At 47.7% G+C, this 17,244-nt stretch overlaps 4 protein-coding genes across 5 annotated transcripts; 1 reads left to right on the top strand and 3 right to left on the bottom strand.

Annotated features, from left to right (window-relative positions):
- Window positions 1-2,426: 2,426 nt before the first annotated feature.
- Window positions 2,427-5,253, bottom strand: TL29 (ascorbate peroxidase 4). 2 transcript variants are annotated; one of them, XM_048703075.2, is made up of 11 exons: window positions 5,078-5,253; window positions 4,884-5,009; window positions 4,140-4,224; window positions 4,004-4,038; window positions 3,847-3,912; window positions 3,714-3,754; window positions 3,462-3,592; window positions 3,273-3,379; window positions 3,034-3,171; window positions 2,782-2,916; window positions 2,427-2,663 (listed from the first exon to the last, which is right to left on the bottom strand). In XM_048703075.2, the coding sequence occupies exons 1-11, from the start codon at window positions 5,159-5,161 to the stop codon at window positions 2,553-2,555; spliced, it is 1,059 nt and encodes a 352-aa protein (XP_048559032.1). In that variant the 5' UTR covers window positions 5,162-5,253; the 3' UTR covers window positions 2,427-2,552. The 2 variants fall into 2 exon arrangements, with proteins under 2 accessions (XP_048559032.1, XP_048559033.1); XM_048703076.2 differs by having other exon boundaries at window positions 5,096-5,247.
- Window positions 5,254-5,624: 371 nt separating this feature from the next.
- Window positions 5,625-7,982, bottom strand: LOC125539587 (multiple organellar RNA editing factor 2, chloroplastic). The gene is made up of 4 exons (XM_048703077.2): window positions 7,596-7,982; window positions 7,400-7,497; window positions 6,642-6,707; window positions 5,625-6,032 (listed from the first exon to the last, which is right to left on the bottom strand). The coding sequence occupies exons 1-4, from the start codon at window positions 7,922-7,924 to the stop codon at window positions 5,881-5,883; spliced, it is 645 nt and encodes a 214-aa protein (XP_048559034.2). The 5' UTR covers window positions 7,925-7,982; the 3' UTR covers window positions 5,625-5,880.
- Window positions 7,983-8,103: 121 nt separating this feature from the next.
- On the top strand, window positions 8,104-10,530 carry LOC125539588 (V-type proton ATPase subunit G1). Its single transcript, XM_048703080.2, has 4 exons — window positions 8,104-8,256; window positions 8,984-9,078; window positions 9,910-10,010; window positions 10,091-10,530. The coding sequence occupies exons 2-4, from the start codon at window positions 8,991-8,993 to the stop codon at window positions 10,232-10,234; spliced, it is 333 nt and encodes a 110-aa protein (XP_048559037.1). The 5' UTR covers window positions 8,104-8,256; window positions 8,984-8,990; the 3' UTR covers window positions 10,235-10,530.
- A 1,050-nt stretch (window positions 10,531-11,580) lies between these two features.
- On the bottom strand, window positions 11,581-16,862 carry LOC125537759 (uncharacterized). The gene is made up of 4 exons (XM_048701078.2): window positions 16,694-16,862; window positions 16,409-16,557; window positions 14,871-14,948; window positions 11,581-14,782 (listed from the first exon to the last, which is right to left on the bottom strand). Exons 1-4 carry the CDS (start codon window positions 16,734-16,736, stop codon window positions 12,926-12,928), a joined length of 2,127 nt encoding a protein of 708 aa, XP_048557035.2. The 5' UTR covers window positions 16,737-16,862; the 3' UTR covers window positions 11,581-12,925.
- Window positions 16,863-17,244: the final 382 nt, after the last annotated feature.

The raw sequence follows: 17,244 nt of genomic DNA, 5'->3' as shown, positions 1-17,244 counted from the left end.
CTTTATGATCACCCAGTTACGTTGTGACGTTTGATAGCACACAAGGTATTCCTCTGGTATCCGGGAGTTGCATAATCTCATAGTCAAAGAAATATGTATTTGACATGAAGAAAGCAATAGCAAGAAACTGAACGATCATTATGCTAAGCTAATGGATGGGTCCTGTCCATCACATCATTCTCCTAATGATGTGATCTGGATGTCAAATGACAACACATGTCCATGGTTAGGAAACCTTAACCATCTTTGATCAACGAGCTAGTCTAGTAGAGGCTTACTAGGGACACGATACTTGTTTATGTATTCACATATGTATTTGAGTTTTCGATCAATACAATTCTGGCATGAATAATAAACCTTTATCATGAATAAGAAAATATAAAATAACAACTTTATTATTGCCTGTAGGGCATATTTCGTTCACAAACGTCCAACACATTTCAACCCGAATTTGAAAAAATCTGACACATTTCATGTAAACCAGATGGCTTTCATTTATACCGGACCAAATTCATTACATTTTCGACATATTTCAACTAAACAAAAGTGGACAACACTTTCTTAACATAGTCTAAATCTTCACCGGCTGTAGAGATTTCTGTGTTCCACGTCCTTTCTCCCCATGTCCAGTAAAACCAAATGGTGGTGAGCTCCGAAAAGTGAAGTTGTCGGAGGGGAAGAGTAGAACATGAGACACTCCCCATATGGCTGCCAACATCTTGAAAATTATCTTATACAACACATTGCACAAGCTTATAGGTATGTATTGAGTTATCAATTCGGGTGAATTAACCTTGCGGATAAAGCAATTAGTCGACTGAATTATATTCCAGGCCGACATCTAGCGGGATAATTGACAGATCCCCCAGAACCGAGCATGGGGGCTACTTGGGCCCAAACACCATTGAGGCCTCCTCCCCCCCCCCCCCCAACTGAGCCTGGGGTTACACATGGTCAAACGTCGTTCGTCGACTGAATTATAGTCCAGTGCCAAAAATAAGTGCAAGCTACCAGAGGAAAATCCTCAGGTCCGCCATTCTGCCCAACTTGACTATCAGAGGCTACTGCTCACCAATTTGATTTATTTAGATCCTACGAGGAAATTTTTGATCCTCGGGCCGGGTTGAAAGGCCGGCTTTTTAACACGCACTAAGTCTCACGGGCTACTGGATCAGTGTTTTCAAGCGCAAAAAGCTAAATTCCGAGAAGATTAATTTGATCCTCAGGCCAGCCATCTTGCATCTCAGTTCAACATAAAAATGCCAAGAGGAGATTCGATCCTCAGGTCGGCCTTTCAGCTCGTCCTCAGTCCCGGGGGGCTACTGCATATCAGTTCAAAGAAATAATTTCTTCGAGGAGATTCAATCCTTAGGTCGGCCTTACATCCTAGCCTGAGTCTTGCGGGCTATACATCAGTTCAACGGAAAAATGATTCCAAGGAGATTCGGTCCTTAGGTCAACTTTTCAAACCGGCCTGGGTCTGGGGGGCTACTGCATCCCGCGCTAAATCCTAATTATAGTGAACTGCAACCCAGTTTCATTGAAACCGGTTTGACTCGGGGGCTACGGGACGGAAGTTTCATGAATTTTAAAAGGAAAAAGTCCATAGTGCAGGACGGGTTCGTCGAACAAACCTACTCCTTGGGGGCCACTGGACGTCATCAGAAATTTTTCCTCGAGAAATCGGCTCGCAAGAGCCGGCTTGGCAGGATAACTTTTCCACGGAGTCCAGCTAGCTTAATCGGCAATTCAAGATCAAACTAAGCTTTTCTCTCAACAGGTGGGCCGACTTCAGGGAGCAGACTGGCTACAGGAGGTCGGCAACAAACAGTCACTTTCAAGGGAGCTTCAAAGAACCAGCTTCAACCTCGGCAAGCCGAGAAGACATTGTTGAGGATCAATGCCGATCAGGATGCCGCCAAGCTTGAGGACCAGTTTAGGGGCTACTAATGGTGTTACAGCCCCTGGGGTGCCTCACCTCTCTAGTTGTCGTTTCAAGTAGGCCAGCCGAAGGCCCCCTAGGTCAGTTTCCCGTCCTGGGCCATCATGTCGGCCCATGGGCTCTATAGAAGGAAGACGCTGGAGGCCTTACTGTTCAAGACAAGGAAGCTGAAGCCATAGAGGACTCTCCTCCACCGACATAGTCGACAATGTTTTTTTTAGGGGGACATAGCTGACTATGTTTGTGCAACCCAGGGGCCGCAATATCTTATATAAGCCGAGACTGAGCTAGTCGATAGACAACATACAACTAAAAATAAGCCGAGGCCGAGTAGGGTTTTACCTCGTAAGGAGGACCTGAACCTAGGTAAATCTGGCCTCCTGCCGATCTACTCACCTCGCTGGGATACCCTACTGATGGATCTGCCAGAATCAGCTCCAACAACTAAAAAAAGGTATGTGTGTGCATCTATGACGCAGAGAGCAAAAGCAATAAATCTTTCTTTTTCTAAAACACGACAAGACTCAGCCAAAACATTAACTCTCCCCATATCAAACTCATTCTCCATACACACCCAATCGCTCGCAGATATGCCCAGCGCAATCATCAATCACAGCTTCAGTTTACCCAAGTTAATCTTTTGCTTGGGGTATGTGTAGGCCTCGTAGTTTATCTTCTGGCCCAGGTAGCTCAGCTTGGTGACCGCGGTTATCAGGTCAACCTGGCATACATACACATTCAGAAGCAGAGTTTAAAAACCAGAGGTGAGGATTTCAGAACATATATATGTCCTGCGGCATTGGCATTGGCAGCTTGAACATGTCCATTAAATCCCTTACCTCGTAGTCGGTTCGGGAGACCGTCTCGCGACTGCGCTGGTACTTCTCGACCCATGGCCGGCAGTCTGGATCAGCGATCAGTTTCTCCTCCGTGGCAGCTTGGTCGGGTCCGAAGAAGGCCGACATCACAGCAACCTGCAGTAGAATTCTCCTGGTACTGGTTAGACTGAAATCACAACTTCTGCAGTCCAATAGAAAAAGTGATCTGTAACTAAAGGAGAAATTATGAAACGATCAATGAGTAGAAGTGACCTGACGAGGACCGAGACCGACGGAGATAAACTTGTCCTTCATTTCCTGGACAGAAGCGGTGCTCCACTGAGGCACCCTGCCCTCTGGATCAGGTTCTTGTGCGTCGTCTCGCCCGAATATTTTGTCGAAGAAACCCCACTACAATGAATGTGTACCGACTTGTATATTAGCAAACTAGGTCTATATTACAGAAGAAGAAATGAACAGACAGGCTCCGGCCTGGCGAAGTGGATGAATACCTGCCCACTTGAACCGTATGCCGAGTATAGGGTCCTTCCCTTCTCTTCGTTCCCACCGGTCTTGGCAATGGCCGCATCAAGGAACGTTTTCTTAAGTGCCTGTGATGCTGTTGCGGGTAAAAGTTTATTTGAGTATACATCAGTAGTGCAGTACACACACAGATCATATGGCTAATCAAATTAGCATACCCCCTATTTGGACCAAATCTGCAAATGAAATGGGGCCTCCCTTGGAGTAGGAATCAATCTCTTTCTTTGCTTCTACTAGCAGATCTAAGGCAGCAGAAAGTCCACTGTTTTCAGGTCTGCTTATTTCTGCACTTTATTGTTTAACAGGAATTGATCAAACAACAAGGCCGAGCAACTTGTTAGGCTGTCACTTGCAGAGCTTAACTGTAACATAACCACAAAGATGCAGAAAGAGAAGCTGGTAGCTACTACCTTAGCCTGATGGACCCATTTGGCCCTCCTGTCTTCGTAGCCTGCAGAAGAGTTAAGTTAACAGCCAGTAGCACCATCAGTTACCTCAATGTGAACATGTAACCAATTGCCAGAAGCCATTTAGAGAGCAGACCTTGTCGTATGTCATAGCATCATTCAGTGCCAAGGTCAAGAGAGACGGCACGAGCTCTGGCTTTGCCTGCAAAAGACTTTCAGAGTTTCAGCCGACAATGGGACAGACAGGTGAAATTGATGACGATCTGAGTGTACATAATGTGCAGTTATCTCACCTCTATGGCTGCTGTGAGGGTGCTTTTGATGCTTGCTGAAGAAACAAACAGCAGAGTGCACCAACCCGAAAGGTCATTAAGAAGCATATGTACTACGTAGCATTTGAAGCGAAAAGAGGGAGCTGAGGCAACCTACATTGGAACTCGGAGCGCTGCCGGCGTTCGATCAGGTCAGCCGCAGCAGCCACCCCTGTGAACCTCGTAGAGCCCTCAACGATTTCCTAACACACCGCATAAACAAACAACTGTAATTACGATAGATAAAAGCCATGGAGCGCGGAGCCAAGATGCTCAGGTCCAGTGCTTCGATGATGATGAGAATCTGCGTGGCTCCAACCAACTCAGCTTCGAACTGATCCCTTCTGCATCTCTTCGAAGCTTCGAGTTCTCGTCTGTCAGGGATAGGCTGCCTTTCACTCCTGCGCGAGTGCTCTGATTGCTCTTTTGTGAGCCTGTAAGCTTGGTGAATTTAGACTGTTTCGGGTTCCTTTTGGAGACTCCTTGGTGTTTAGATCCTATAGGTTGCGTGATCACAGGTGTCGCTGGGTTTTCGCCCCGCAATGAGCTGCTCGATGACGAGTGCTCATGGTGGGTTTCCCAGTGGTGCCTTGAACTCGCCCCCCCTTTCTAGTTTCCTTATGCTGAATTTGGTTCTTGGGTCTGTGGTTCTTTGAAGTATGTATTTCCGTTATGCTTTTAATGGAAAGGGGTTGAGGCCCGGTTCAAAAAAAAAGCCATGGAGGTGCCGGTTGTCATCATTCTTCCATCATGCATGCTGCATTTGTTTAGCTGTACCATACTGCCACCCATGATGATGCAGCAGAGCTGAGCTGCAGCCTGCAGGGACTGCTGAGCTGCATAGAGAAGTAGTATCACATACCAAGCCAACGGCGGCGCCGAAGCAGCCCCCGATCAGATCCCTTCTGCGGAACCGCAGAGCCTCTTCGCAAGCGGCGGCCGCCTCGGCGCCGGAGCCCCCGGACTTGGCCTGGCAGCACACCTGAATCTGCACGGAGAAAGCTGTTAACTTAGCATGAGAGGGGACTCGCGGTCTGAATCGGGAAGCATACATACGTGTGCGTGTCTGCGCACCGGCGACGAGACGGAAGGGAGGCCGAGGCGCAGCGCGGGAGCAGAGAGGAAGGTCGCGCCCGCCATTTCCCTCACTCCGTTCGACTTGAGCGCTCGCACGGTCTCGGTCACGGGGCTGGCTGGCTGGCCGGCGCGTGTGTTGTGCGCTCGGCATGCAGCGGGAGGATTCGGCGGATAAGGCAGCCAATCACGGACCTGCACGTGTAGGATTCGGCGGATAAGGCAGCCAATCACGGACCTGCACGTGCATTCTCCATGTCGCCACCGCCACCACACGTTTGCTGGTAAAACTCATCGCGCCGCTGCGTTGTTCCTCCGCGTCCCCGATTGGCTTCCACATTGTTACCGAACCGTGCCGCCTCCCGTGGTCACTGGCATCATGGCTCGTGCGACAACACAGAGATGGATGATTTCTGAAAATGAGCTCCCTGCTGCAGTGCTGCTACTACCTACGCTTGTTACAGAGGGCGAATTAATGGAGCTGAAACAGGGTAGGGAGGATTCATCATCACGAGTGAAAATAATCTCAGAGCTCCAAACACATGAACTTTTTTTTTCTTTCCGCCGCAAACCAAGATACCGTTACCAAAACAACGGAACAAGTCACTCACAGTAGTACATGCAGTCCTTAACCTACAGTTCGTGAAGAAAATAAACGCCCAGATATGGCGAGGCTACAATGCAGCAAAGACGACGAGGGGCATTTCGGGCGTGGAGCAGTTGCTATATCTAGGGCAAGGAGCGATAGCAGTGGGCCACTTGTGCGGTACACCGACGGGGACATGTCACCGTTGGTAGGCCTGGTTCTCCCTCCTCTTCACATAGCGAGTCCGGTCGCTGTAACGCGGTCTATCTTGAGCTCTCTGAGGCACCGGCTCCACCCTTCTCTGCCTTTCCGGTGATCGTTGGACGATCTCTCCGTTCACAAATAACTCGGCTGCAAAGAAGGGCAGCATGATGAAAATCCGGGACAAATATGATCACATTTGTGAGAAATGTTCTTCATGGAGAACAGAAGTATGCATAGGTGTAGTATATACTTCAGGTCTGAAAGGATCAATTGCACTTGTACAATTAACGGCTCAGGAGGCATGTGAACAGTCTGAGGATGGTATAAACCCTTGAATAGAAAGCCATGCAAATCATGTTTGAAGGATCAGTCTTTCCAAAAGGATCATTTAAGGACTATAACCTTAACACTGACTAATAAATTAATGCACCTTTATACTCCTAAATAAGGTTTCCTCAATCATGTAATGTAGTAACTATTACCTCCGTCCAAAAAAGCTTGTCTTAGATTTGTCTACATACGAATGTATCTACGGAGGGAGTATATTGAATCAAACTGTGCAGTGAGCACATCAATGCACAGAACTGATAGTGACTCATTAAGTAGAATCAAGTCATTTGGATTAAGGTATCATAAATCTGATTGACCAATTCTACTTCAAGGACAATCATAAAGTATGGCCTACCAACAGCTAGCATAAAATTCGAAAAATACGCCAAAACAATGGAATAGAGAGAACATAAGCAATAATCTTACCACCATAGTCCTTGTTCTCAGCATCAACATAGGAATCCGGAAGCACAAAAAGAACACCCGGGAGGCCTGTATATTGAAAACACAAACAACGGTTATGAAACCACCAGATATCCAACAGCAAAATATCTCTGAATATTAGCTACTGACATTAAACAAATGTACATATGCAGATAAGTATATAAATACCATAACACTGAAGCTGTACTCACTAGTCAATAGCAAACTTTCTCTTCAGATTAGCTACTGAACATTCCACAAACAAGTAGTATATGCCAAACATAAGGCTGTTACAGCACATTTCACATAATAAACCTTCTAGAATCAAAATATCAAGAAATCAAATCCCTGATACACCATCAACGAAGGTAAAAGTGCAGTAGCATACCATACAACCCAAGTGAGATATACAAAAAACAATGTCCATGAACCAATATACCCATCACCAAAGGATCACAGATTGCAATAGTGCAGCACAATTCAGTCTCTACTAATATGGGACAAACATGAGCATGTTACAACTTGCCCTTTTCCCAGTATTATGTAATCCTTGGACCTTGGCATTCACACATTTTGCACTTGAAATGTTTTGACCCGCAGTTAGCAAAAGGGTGTGTTAATCATGTTATTAAACTAGACAACAGAATACTGAAATACGACTGTACATCAACTGGAAACTGAAACCTAAGATGGCACTCATATCCAATTATCACAATGTGTGCTTAAATATGGAAAAAAGTTTGCATTTCGCTGATGTATACCTTCCAGCTTGTTGGACGTTTCCTCGTCAATCTCGCACCCAAACCCAAAGTAGCGCTCACAGGACACGTTGTAGATCCTCTTCTTCGACTCCTCCTCGCTACACCGGCGACCAACAGCAAAACCAAAATTAGCCTCATTCCGCGAAACACCCACGGTAGGGACGGATAGAAATCGAGCCAAACGCGCGCGGATTACCTGCCCACGACCTTGGCGAGGGTCTGGATGTAGCAGTCGATCATCTGGTGCTTGGTGGCGCCCTCGCCGCCGGGCTTTTCCATGACGATGAGCCAGTGCTCGTAGTCGCAGCCGGGGAACAGCGGCGCCATCTCCGTGGGCGCGCGGTCCCCGCCCTGCCCCGGCCGCAGCGGCGAGTACGAGGCGTCGGGCCGCCGCGCCATGCAGCGGACGGCGCGGCCGACGCGAGGCCGCGCGGGGCGAGCGGATGGGCACGGGAGGCGCCGCGGCTGGAGCACCGGCCGCGCCGGGCGCGCGGCGGCGGCGACGGCGCGCGCTGCGGTGGCCATGGCGGGAGAGTAGGAGACGAGCGGAGGAGGAGGTGGAACCGGAATGGATGGGGTTTTGATTGGGGGTTTGGGAGAAGAGATATTATTATTTGCTGCCCGCGCCTCTGGGCCTTATTAGTGCTAACAGGCCCTATTCGTAACCGAGTGGATCTGAAACGGCCGGCCCGGCCCGGCCCTGCTCGGCACAAGACAACGATACAATTGCGCGGCCGTAATAAATAGTCTGGAAAGGTCGGGGCCACGACGGCGAGAGGAGCAGCAGAGGATAGCTTTTCCCCACGGATCCTTCTCGTCTTCCACGTGATTCGAGTCGTCTCGCCTCTCTCCGTCAGGTACGAGCTCGATCCGCCTCCTCGCAGGGGGATTTTCCGTTGATTTCTTTTCCCGTCGCGTCGATCTGGGCGGATCTGGGCCGGAATCGGCCGCGCTTGATGCCGGGTCGTTTCGTCGATTCGATCCTGCTCGCTCACGCTATTGCAATTTGGGCGCTGTTTGTTTGATGATCCGGTCGATTGAGGATAAGCAAAGGGTGTTCGGGGATCGCTGATTTGTCAAGTAGCTGGCCTCTGTTGCTGGATCTTAGCTGATCTGATCTGGATTTGCAGTTTGAGGTAGCGGTCCGTAATGTGTGGGCATCTAGCTGGCTTGTAAGCTTGTGTAGACCTGCCTGGGTAGATCCAACTATTCTGCAGTGGCTGTTGCTATGTACGCTAAATTGACCTGATTAGTTTGTTGCTCCAAGGTAGTCAGGCCCTGGAATCAGGCAATTGCGTATGAATGTTTAAGCCGCTTGAAGCGAAATACTGCCTTCTGTGGTAGTTTTGTAGCTCCAGCTAATGTTGATATTTGGTATTCTGAGTAGCAGATTTGTGCGATTTTTCTTCCAGCTATCTCTGTCTGTAAAACTGCAGGTGGTTACAGCATGGATAGTGCTATAGGCTTCCCTTTTGTTAGGAGTTTTGGGATGTTATGTGACATTCTGTGTTTTAGGACTCCTAACCATGTAACAATATTGCATACCCATTTGCATTTCGTTGATTATTGTTCTTCATTCTGCAGCCCAAACATGGACTCAAGCAGGCGCCCGAGTGGAATCCAGCAATTGCTTGCTGCAGAGCAAGAAGCTCAGCAAATTGTAAATGCTGCTAGGGCTGGTAAATTTCTTATTTTTTGGCTTAATTAATTATGTATCGAGCATAATATTGTGGAGTGAGAACATTATGAAGTCTGTGAGGGTCTGCTCTGTTTGCTACAGTGGATACTTTATATTTTGATGCATTCACCGATTTTTGTAGGATTTGTCATGATCTAATGTCATTTTCTAATGAACACAAGGCCTTTTAGCTTTTTCCTGATTCGTATGTATCTAGACACATTTTAGTATGTATGTTCACTCATTTTAGTATGTATGTAATCAATATTTTGAAATAGCTAAAAGGTTTTATTTTAGGGAACGGAGAGAGTATTTGCTATGTCTCGTCTGCTATACTAAGTGAACTTTAAAGTCATGATAGATGTTGTTCCATTGTGAGTTATGAGATCATCATCTGGTTTGTAGCACAGAGCATGGTTGCTAGCGTTGTGTAACTTCTTTGCCTGGTAATGTTGTCTTTCTTACTTGATAGGCCATGTCATCTTTTCTTTTGTTGGGTACAGAAAGTGAAATGTTTGCATTGCATTGTTGAGTTGGCAAAATCTGTTACGGTTATCAAAGTCTTTGGGTTCCGGGGCCTAAATATAAGTCTTTTTAGAGATTTCAATAAGGACTACATACGGATATATATAGACATATTTTAGAGTGTAGACTCACTCATTTTGCTCCGTATGTAGTCCGCATTGGAATCTCTAAAAAGACATACTTAGGAGCGGAGGGAGTACCATAGAAATATTTGAACTTCTATGAATATTATTGTTCACTGCGAAGCTGAAATTAAATTACTCCTATCTACTTCTGTCTATGAACTGAAATCTGATGTCTCTGTCAGCTAAAACGGCGAGGCTTAGGCAAGCCAAAGAAGAGGCTGAGAGAGAAATAGCTGAGTACCGTGCACAAATGGAGGCTGATTTCCAGAGGAAGCTCACCGAGGTATGTACCGCGCATCTGCACATTCAATCTGTTCGTTTATATAAGATAATAACAGGGCTTCTGATCATTTCCACTTCCAGACCAGCGGTGACTCTGGCGCAAACGTCAAACGCCTTGAGCAAGAGACAAACGTAAAGATTGAGCAGCTCAAGCAGCAGGCAGCAAACATCTCTCCAGAGGTGATTCAAATGCTTCTGAGGCACGTCACCACTGTGAAGAACTAAAGGTTGATGAGTCAGCCCTGCATATGATGGCAACTTTGTACTATCTGTTCATTTCTTTGGGAGGTATTATAAGAAATGGCTTTTGCCACTTCCAGCTGTAATTCCTTGTTGTCTTGGAAATAAGCTGCTACAGTTCAGCAGCAGCCATGTCTGATACTACTTGCTAAACCTTTGGTGATTAGTTCGTAAATTTTGTCGATTTCCGCCCTTTTTGTCTCTCCCTTGTATGGCTATCAGTATATGTATTCTTTTATGTGAGATATATTATTCATAATAGTAAATAAGTTTTTAATCCATGGTGAGCTTTGGCAAGCTATGTTGTTCTGACAACAGAAATGGGTTCGTAAAAATGGAGTGCTTCAGATGCTCGAAAGCTTTTGAATGCATGAATTTTAGACGCTGGAAAGTTTTTGGATGCAGGAAATGCATCCTGATTCAAATCGTAATGCAGCTATAGGCTATTGGATCTGCCATTGTATGTTCATTGGTAGTGTTTTATTCTTAGGATATGTTTGGATGGTGATAAACTTACCTACCAATATTTTGGTCATGTCCAAATTATTGGCCTTTGTTTGGATTGTTTCCATATATTTGGCATGCCTTTTTACTTAAGTTTAATTTCATGTTAATCTTAATATCTAAATAGCTACCCCACACTAACATATTTCTCTCAACATGCAAATGTACCACCTCAGCATGCAACATACATGAGAAAAAGGTCACCTCGATATGCAAACATGCTTGTCCTGTTATGCAATTTATATTCAACAAATATTTTACAATAATCAATCAAACACAATAAATCATAGTATGAATTTTTTGTTTTTATATTATTATTTCATATATCCATGTTCCATAAAATCAAATATACCATTGACATATATTGCAAACATTCCCTTAATACACCTTCTGAACAAGCGTGTTGGGTTTTATGTTATGCTCAGTTACCGGGCAGGCTATGTTTAGTGTAAGGATCGCCTCACTCATGCTGCCTTTAGGATCAACAGTAAAGAGAATCATGATGCTTCTCATTTTATGTTGTAGCCCAAAGGGCTAAATTATAGTCTTCTTCCATTTTTTTATAAATTGGGGAACCCTCACCCCATTTCAAAGGGTGAAAGATACTTCAAGATAGAGAGCTCTTTTCTTCTCTGGTCTAGCAGGAAGTTGTTCGCCTCATGTCCGCCATTGACCTACGAGCAGGCGCATCTCCGCCTCAGGCTTTCCATGAATCTCATGTATGTCTTCGTTCGTAAGAGGGTTCCTGAAATTTAGGGACCACGCAAGTCGACTAATCTTTGGCAAAGATCGTTTGGGGTCATGCATCGTTATATTTGTCTCGTGTAGCCATCGCATCATCACAAACACGGACCATGTGGCAGTTATCCATTACAACATGGACCATGTTGGGGTCACCTTGAATGAGTGCAAAAACACATGGGTCATTGGTCACCAATTGCAACATGGATCATGTTGCGGTCACCTCCAGCTTGCATGACTCTCCAAACACCGCTCGTGCAACCGGGGCATGTTGCACTGCAACATAGGCAATGTTGCAAACCCCAACGACCTATGCAGGCCAACCCGCACCGGTGAGCACCTTCGCTGGCGATAGCTAGCAAGCTTGCACCGCCCTCAAGCAACACCTTGGTTGCAGCATAGTGGTTGCATCTCAGCAGCGGCTCATCGACGACTTTTTAGCACCACCGTCCTTTGCTATGGTAAGTTTAGTTACGCGAGGATGGCAAGCATGGCAACTTTCGTGCTTCAGTTTTTGACAGAAACTTTCCGTGTATCATTGAAATTTGCTATCCTTGAGTTACTGGAATTGCCATCAAAAAATGTTTGGGCCAAAGTGTCACGCACCTACTCCCTCCTTTTCGGTTTATATGGCTCAATTCAAAAATCTCACCAACCAAGGTAGATGATGAATGGTGGAATACTTTTTGTAATTTGCAAAAGCACCTAATTAATGCACTTGTTTTCCTCAAAAAATTATGTTTATCAATGCATAAATTGCAATGCATGCATGCATAAAGTACATGCATTGGTCAATTTTCTCTTAATACTTGCATGCAATGATTTAATGCACCTTAGAATCTGAACATGTGATGAAAAACAACCAAATTTAGCCTTATAAAATGAAAAAACTAAAATTTTGAGATAAGCCCTGTAAACCGAAAAGGAGAGAGTAACATGTGGCATTTATCATTTGTATTCTCAGATTTTATTGTCTACCCTCAATGCAACGACAAATTAATTGTAAGAACATACTACCTCCGTCCGGGTTTAAAGGGCCGGACGGCAGGATTGGCAGGATTTAGGTGTCACTGAATGCGCTATCAGTAATTGTCTGTAATTAATCCCGGCCGGTGAAATCGGAAGGAAGCTAGCCAACCGGTGTGCCTCGCCCCACGCTCGAGGCTTCACACGCGCATGCAGCGCCCGTGCATGGCCAATGCAGGAGCTGGCTTTCCCGTTATTTGAGGCGCAGCGTTCGGCTCGCAGTTAATTCTATCGGAAGTCTAAACAAAACAGCAGAGAATCGAGGCAGCGGCCTAGTAAATCCGGACTCGGCATCGTGGCTCTCCGGCCAACAGGTCAACTTCTCAACTAAAGCAAAGCAAACAAATTGAACACACATTGTAGTACATGCTGCACGAGAGTGCTTGCAGACCCAGGCGCACAAAACTACGGTGCTTTCCCTTGTCCTAAACGACGACGTGCCCTGCCGGTACGCTGTGCCTGGCCGTGCTGTTGCCTCAGCAGTTGCCACCAGTGATTGACCTGCATCCTGCTCTGGGTACCCGCGCGCGCCGTCGGAGCTCGCGCCGGTGCCTTCCGCGCTCCCAACTTGTGCTTCACCAGCGCGCCGAACAGCGACTGCGCTTGCCCCCCGCCGCGCTTCTTCGCCGGCGCCGGCACCGGCACCACCGTCCGGCTCGTGGTCTTCTTTTTTGCGTCCTGGTTTTCCTTTGCGTCGTGGTTTTTCTTTGCGCCGTGGTTTTCCTTTGCGTCGTGGCTTTTCTTTGCGTCGTGGCCAATGCTGCGGTGGAACATGCCGCCGAGGTAGCTCCACGGCGACTTGCTGTTGTTGCTGCGGCGGTCGCGCCTGGGCACGGGGCTGCCGGAGCGCCCGCCACCGCCACCGATGTGGTGGTGGTGGTGATGGTCATGGCGGTGGTGGAACACCAGCGCCAGCTTCTCCTTGAACATTCGTAGCCGCCCTTCCCTTCTCTCCTGTCGTTCCCGGCGCCGGCGACTTCTTGACGCGCTCGACGCCTCCTTGAATTTGTGCTCCGGCAGCGCACTGCCTCGCCGCGGCGCTGACGCCGACGCCGACGAGGAGTAGGAAGAAGCTGAAGGGGCCGATGTTGATGTTGGCGCCGTGGGGCTGGCGGAGGGAGACGGGCTAGCGGCAGCTGACGAGCTGCTGCTGTACGTGCTGCCGGAGGTGATTGGGTCCAGCGCTCGCCGCGGCCGACGGCTTGACCAGCCCATGCTAGTGCTGCCACCGACGGCACCTTCCTTCCTCTGTCGCCGCCGAAGGCTCCGTTCTCCGCTTTCTTCAGATTCGTGTACGCGGCGCTCTGTGAGTTCCCGGGTCGGCCTGATGCGGCTGCTTATCGTGGCCGCCTCGCCACTGCTCGACGACGATCGCCTCGGCGTGGCCGCGCCGCGTCCGGCCCGCTCGGAGCCGCGGCGTGACCTCACGCCCATGGACAACCCAGACTCCAGCCTCCCGCTGTAACGACGCGTCGAGGAGCCATACGCCCCCACTCCTCGCACCGTGGCGCGACCATGCGACGAGGGCGCGCGGGACACGGAGCGGCGCCTGTTGCTCCGCTCTGGCGAGGACGACGACGACGGTGACGACGAACGATCACCACGTCCAGAGCTCCCGCGCAGCCTGCTATGCCTGTCGCTGCGGTCGGCGCGCGGAGCGTTGCCGCTCGCCACGCCGCGCCGTGGCTCGGCGACCCTGGACGAACGGTTGGAGGCGACGCGGGAAAGGCGCTGCTCCGGAGTGCTCGGACGGAGCCGTGGCTCGGCGACCCTGGACGAACGGTTGGAGGCGAGGCGGGAAAGGTGCTGCTCCGGCCGAGTGCTCGGACGGAGCCGTGGCTCGGCGACCCTGGACGAGCGGTTGGAGTCGACGCGGGAAAGGCGCTGCTCCGGAGTGCTCGGATGGAGCCGCGGCTCGGCGACCCTGGACGAACGGTTGGAGGCGAGGCGGGAAAGGCGCTGATCCGGAGTCCTCTGATGGAGCTGCGGCATCGCGGTTCTTGACGAGCGGCCGGAGTCGACGCGAGCAAGGAGACGACCGTCCCTCTCGCGGCGGCGATGGTCGTCGTACACGCTGCGGGCGTCCCGGCTTCTCGCCGAGCTCTGCGGCTTCAGCCTCCGGGACATCTGGCTGGCGCAGAGGCTGGGGCTGGGCGACGCGGTCGGCTTCAGGCGATGCTCGGCGTTGCCGCTTGTCCGGCGGCCTGGTTGGATCGAGAGCTTCCTCTCCACAGCAGGAGACATCAGGGGGCCTGACAGCAGCTGCAAGCGTACAGACGAGCGATCGCTCTGCTTATCAGCATTTGCCCAAGAAGGCAATATATAATTACTACTGCAAATGTATTATTACCTTTGCCTGTCTTAGGAGAGTCTGCTGAGTAGCGTTGTCTAGCATCTTCATTAACATATCTCTTGATGCCTCGTTCAACTGCAACAATGTTGAGTTTAAATTAGAGTTGCAACTGAAAATGTAAACGAAACTAAGATGCCTGAAGTTTTCTTGTATATTGGCAATTACTATCATGTTAGTTTCGAAGAAACGTTTATCTACCATGGGCGGCATTTTTCATCTGCTGTTCGATGTGTTGGATATTTCGTGCAACTATTTTTGATAATATACAATGAAACATTACGATATACTTCTAAAATAAGGGAAAATCCCATGGAACTTGATCAAAATATGACGAAACTTCAGCTCTGGTCGAGGTTGTCGCTCGGCCCTTGGGATCAAAAAGAGAGGAACCTCTTGCTGGTTTTCTGGAATTCGACATATGAGGTGTTTTCGTTCCGTCGAACGAGATCGATTCATCTCAACCTTAAAGGCAGAGATCTGTGATTCCTAGTTCTTCTACCCCACCCAGAAACAAATTTCTGCTAGACGACTCCTAGGGGTGACAAAGGACCTGACTCCATCCCAGACAGTATAGTACTATCGGTCCTAGCAGGCAGTATGCACCTATACAAGCTCGATCAAAAGATAGGGAGGATCTGACAGAAGCACAAATTTTCACTCTTCAACGGTGTAACGTTTATGATACGCTACGAAACAAGCAAACAAGGCAAACATCAACATAACTCGGAAAAATGTGGGACGAATCTCCGAGCAAGGACAAGGGGTAGAAAAACCATTCCCATTTATTTCTTGAGAGTGTCCATTTCTAATCCGACGATATCATATTTTTATTTTTTTATCCTTTTAAAATTGGATGGGCATACAGTTTGAAAATCATGTTGAACTTTACAAATAAGCAACTAAAACTAGCACACAACAACAGTAAACCTCACAATGGCATTTTGGTATTAGTTTGCCTTAGAAATAGCAAACCTCTCTTTTCTTTTGAAACAAAGGCAACAGCTCATTTTTTTCGCCTTTGGCGTGGAAATTTGTTTCTCATGCAAAAAAAAGACTTATAATGCACTAATTTGGAATAGAACCACCATTTTCCATTATGTTATGTTATGTTCTTCCTAATCTTTGGTAGCCAAACACGTCTGAAGGCAATAAAAACAAATCTCATTTCTCAATTTATTCATGCAGATTTAAAGAAAAAGTTCATATTATTGTAATAATTTGTTGCAGAACAATATAGTATCATCTCAGCGGACTGAGAACATCTTATTTCCCAGTCTAGTTTACAACTTTGTTCATATGAATCTAAGAAAACATTCAGCTTGCTGTAATAATTTGTTAAGAGGGGGAAAAACAGCATTTGCTATTGAAATTCAAAAACAATATGATTAAGAAAGTCATGATCGATCAACCGAGAGTTAGCAAATCCAGAAATTTAAAATGCACGCATCGACGGACGCAGTTGAAGAAGACTTGTTGAAAGAAGCAATGGTTGTTTAGGCAGTAAAACATGCTGATCGATCTTCAAGCAATCTTACATTTTCATTTGGCTGGGGGGCCCTGTAAAGCAGGCCGTAGAGCCCCTTGAGCGCCTGCAGATCCGCCAGGACCTGCTCCATCCCCATCTCATTCTCATCCGGCGCCGGCGCTTCAGTAGAAACGTCACATGAATAGTAAGAACACAGATCTTCCCGCCAAAAAAGAAAAGAAAAAAGAAAAAGTAAGAACACAGATCGTGATGAACTGCGCGCCTCCATGCATCGGACGGAGAAGCTTAATTTCTCTATTTCCTACCAAAACGGAGACGGGGGGCAGGAACGAACCAGGTTCATGGGAGGACGACGAGATCGATGTCGCCTGCTCCATCTTCTTCGACGGTGTCGAGCGAATTTAGCAGTTCTCCGGTGGCAAGGGAGAACAGGCGGTTCCAGAATTGCAGTGCTCGTGTGGGGAAGGGACGACTGACGAGGGTGTTGCGTGGCGCGAGAACCCGCTGGAGAGTTACCTGCCTTGATGGGCTAGAAAGGAGTGGTAGGGTATCCCGTTCCCATGCGGCCCAAGTATACCGAATGCCGTTACCATTCTCCTGGAAAAAGAAACTGGTATTCTCAAACAAAAAAAGGAAAAAAGAAACTGGTAGCCATCCAAAAAAGACTGGCAACTAACCTAATGTTACCCTCAAAAAAAAAAAACTAACCTAATGTTGGAAATGTTAGAAGGGAGAAAGGGATTTGGTGGAATAGTTCGTTGTATTGTTTGAGTCTCGTGGGCATATATATAGGAGTACATGATTTATTTGGAGTACAAGACAAGCCAGAATACTTTCCTAGTCTATCCTATGTATCCAATACAATCACCTTACTCAACACCCCCC

Source organism: Triticum urartu, chromosome 2A (assembly GCF_056163025.1).
Source record: "Triticum urartu cultivar PI428250 chromosome 2A, HENAU_Tu73, whole genome shotgun sequence".
In the NCBI taxonomy this organism is placed as follows: domain Eukaryota; kingdom Viridiplantae; phylum Streptophyta; class Magnoliopsida; order Poales; family Poaceae; genus Triticum; species Triticum urartu.
The sequence above is the reverse complement of the archived record's forward strand: the minus strand, read 5'-3'. Positions and strand labels throughout refer to the sequence as shown.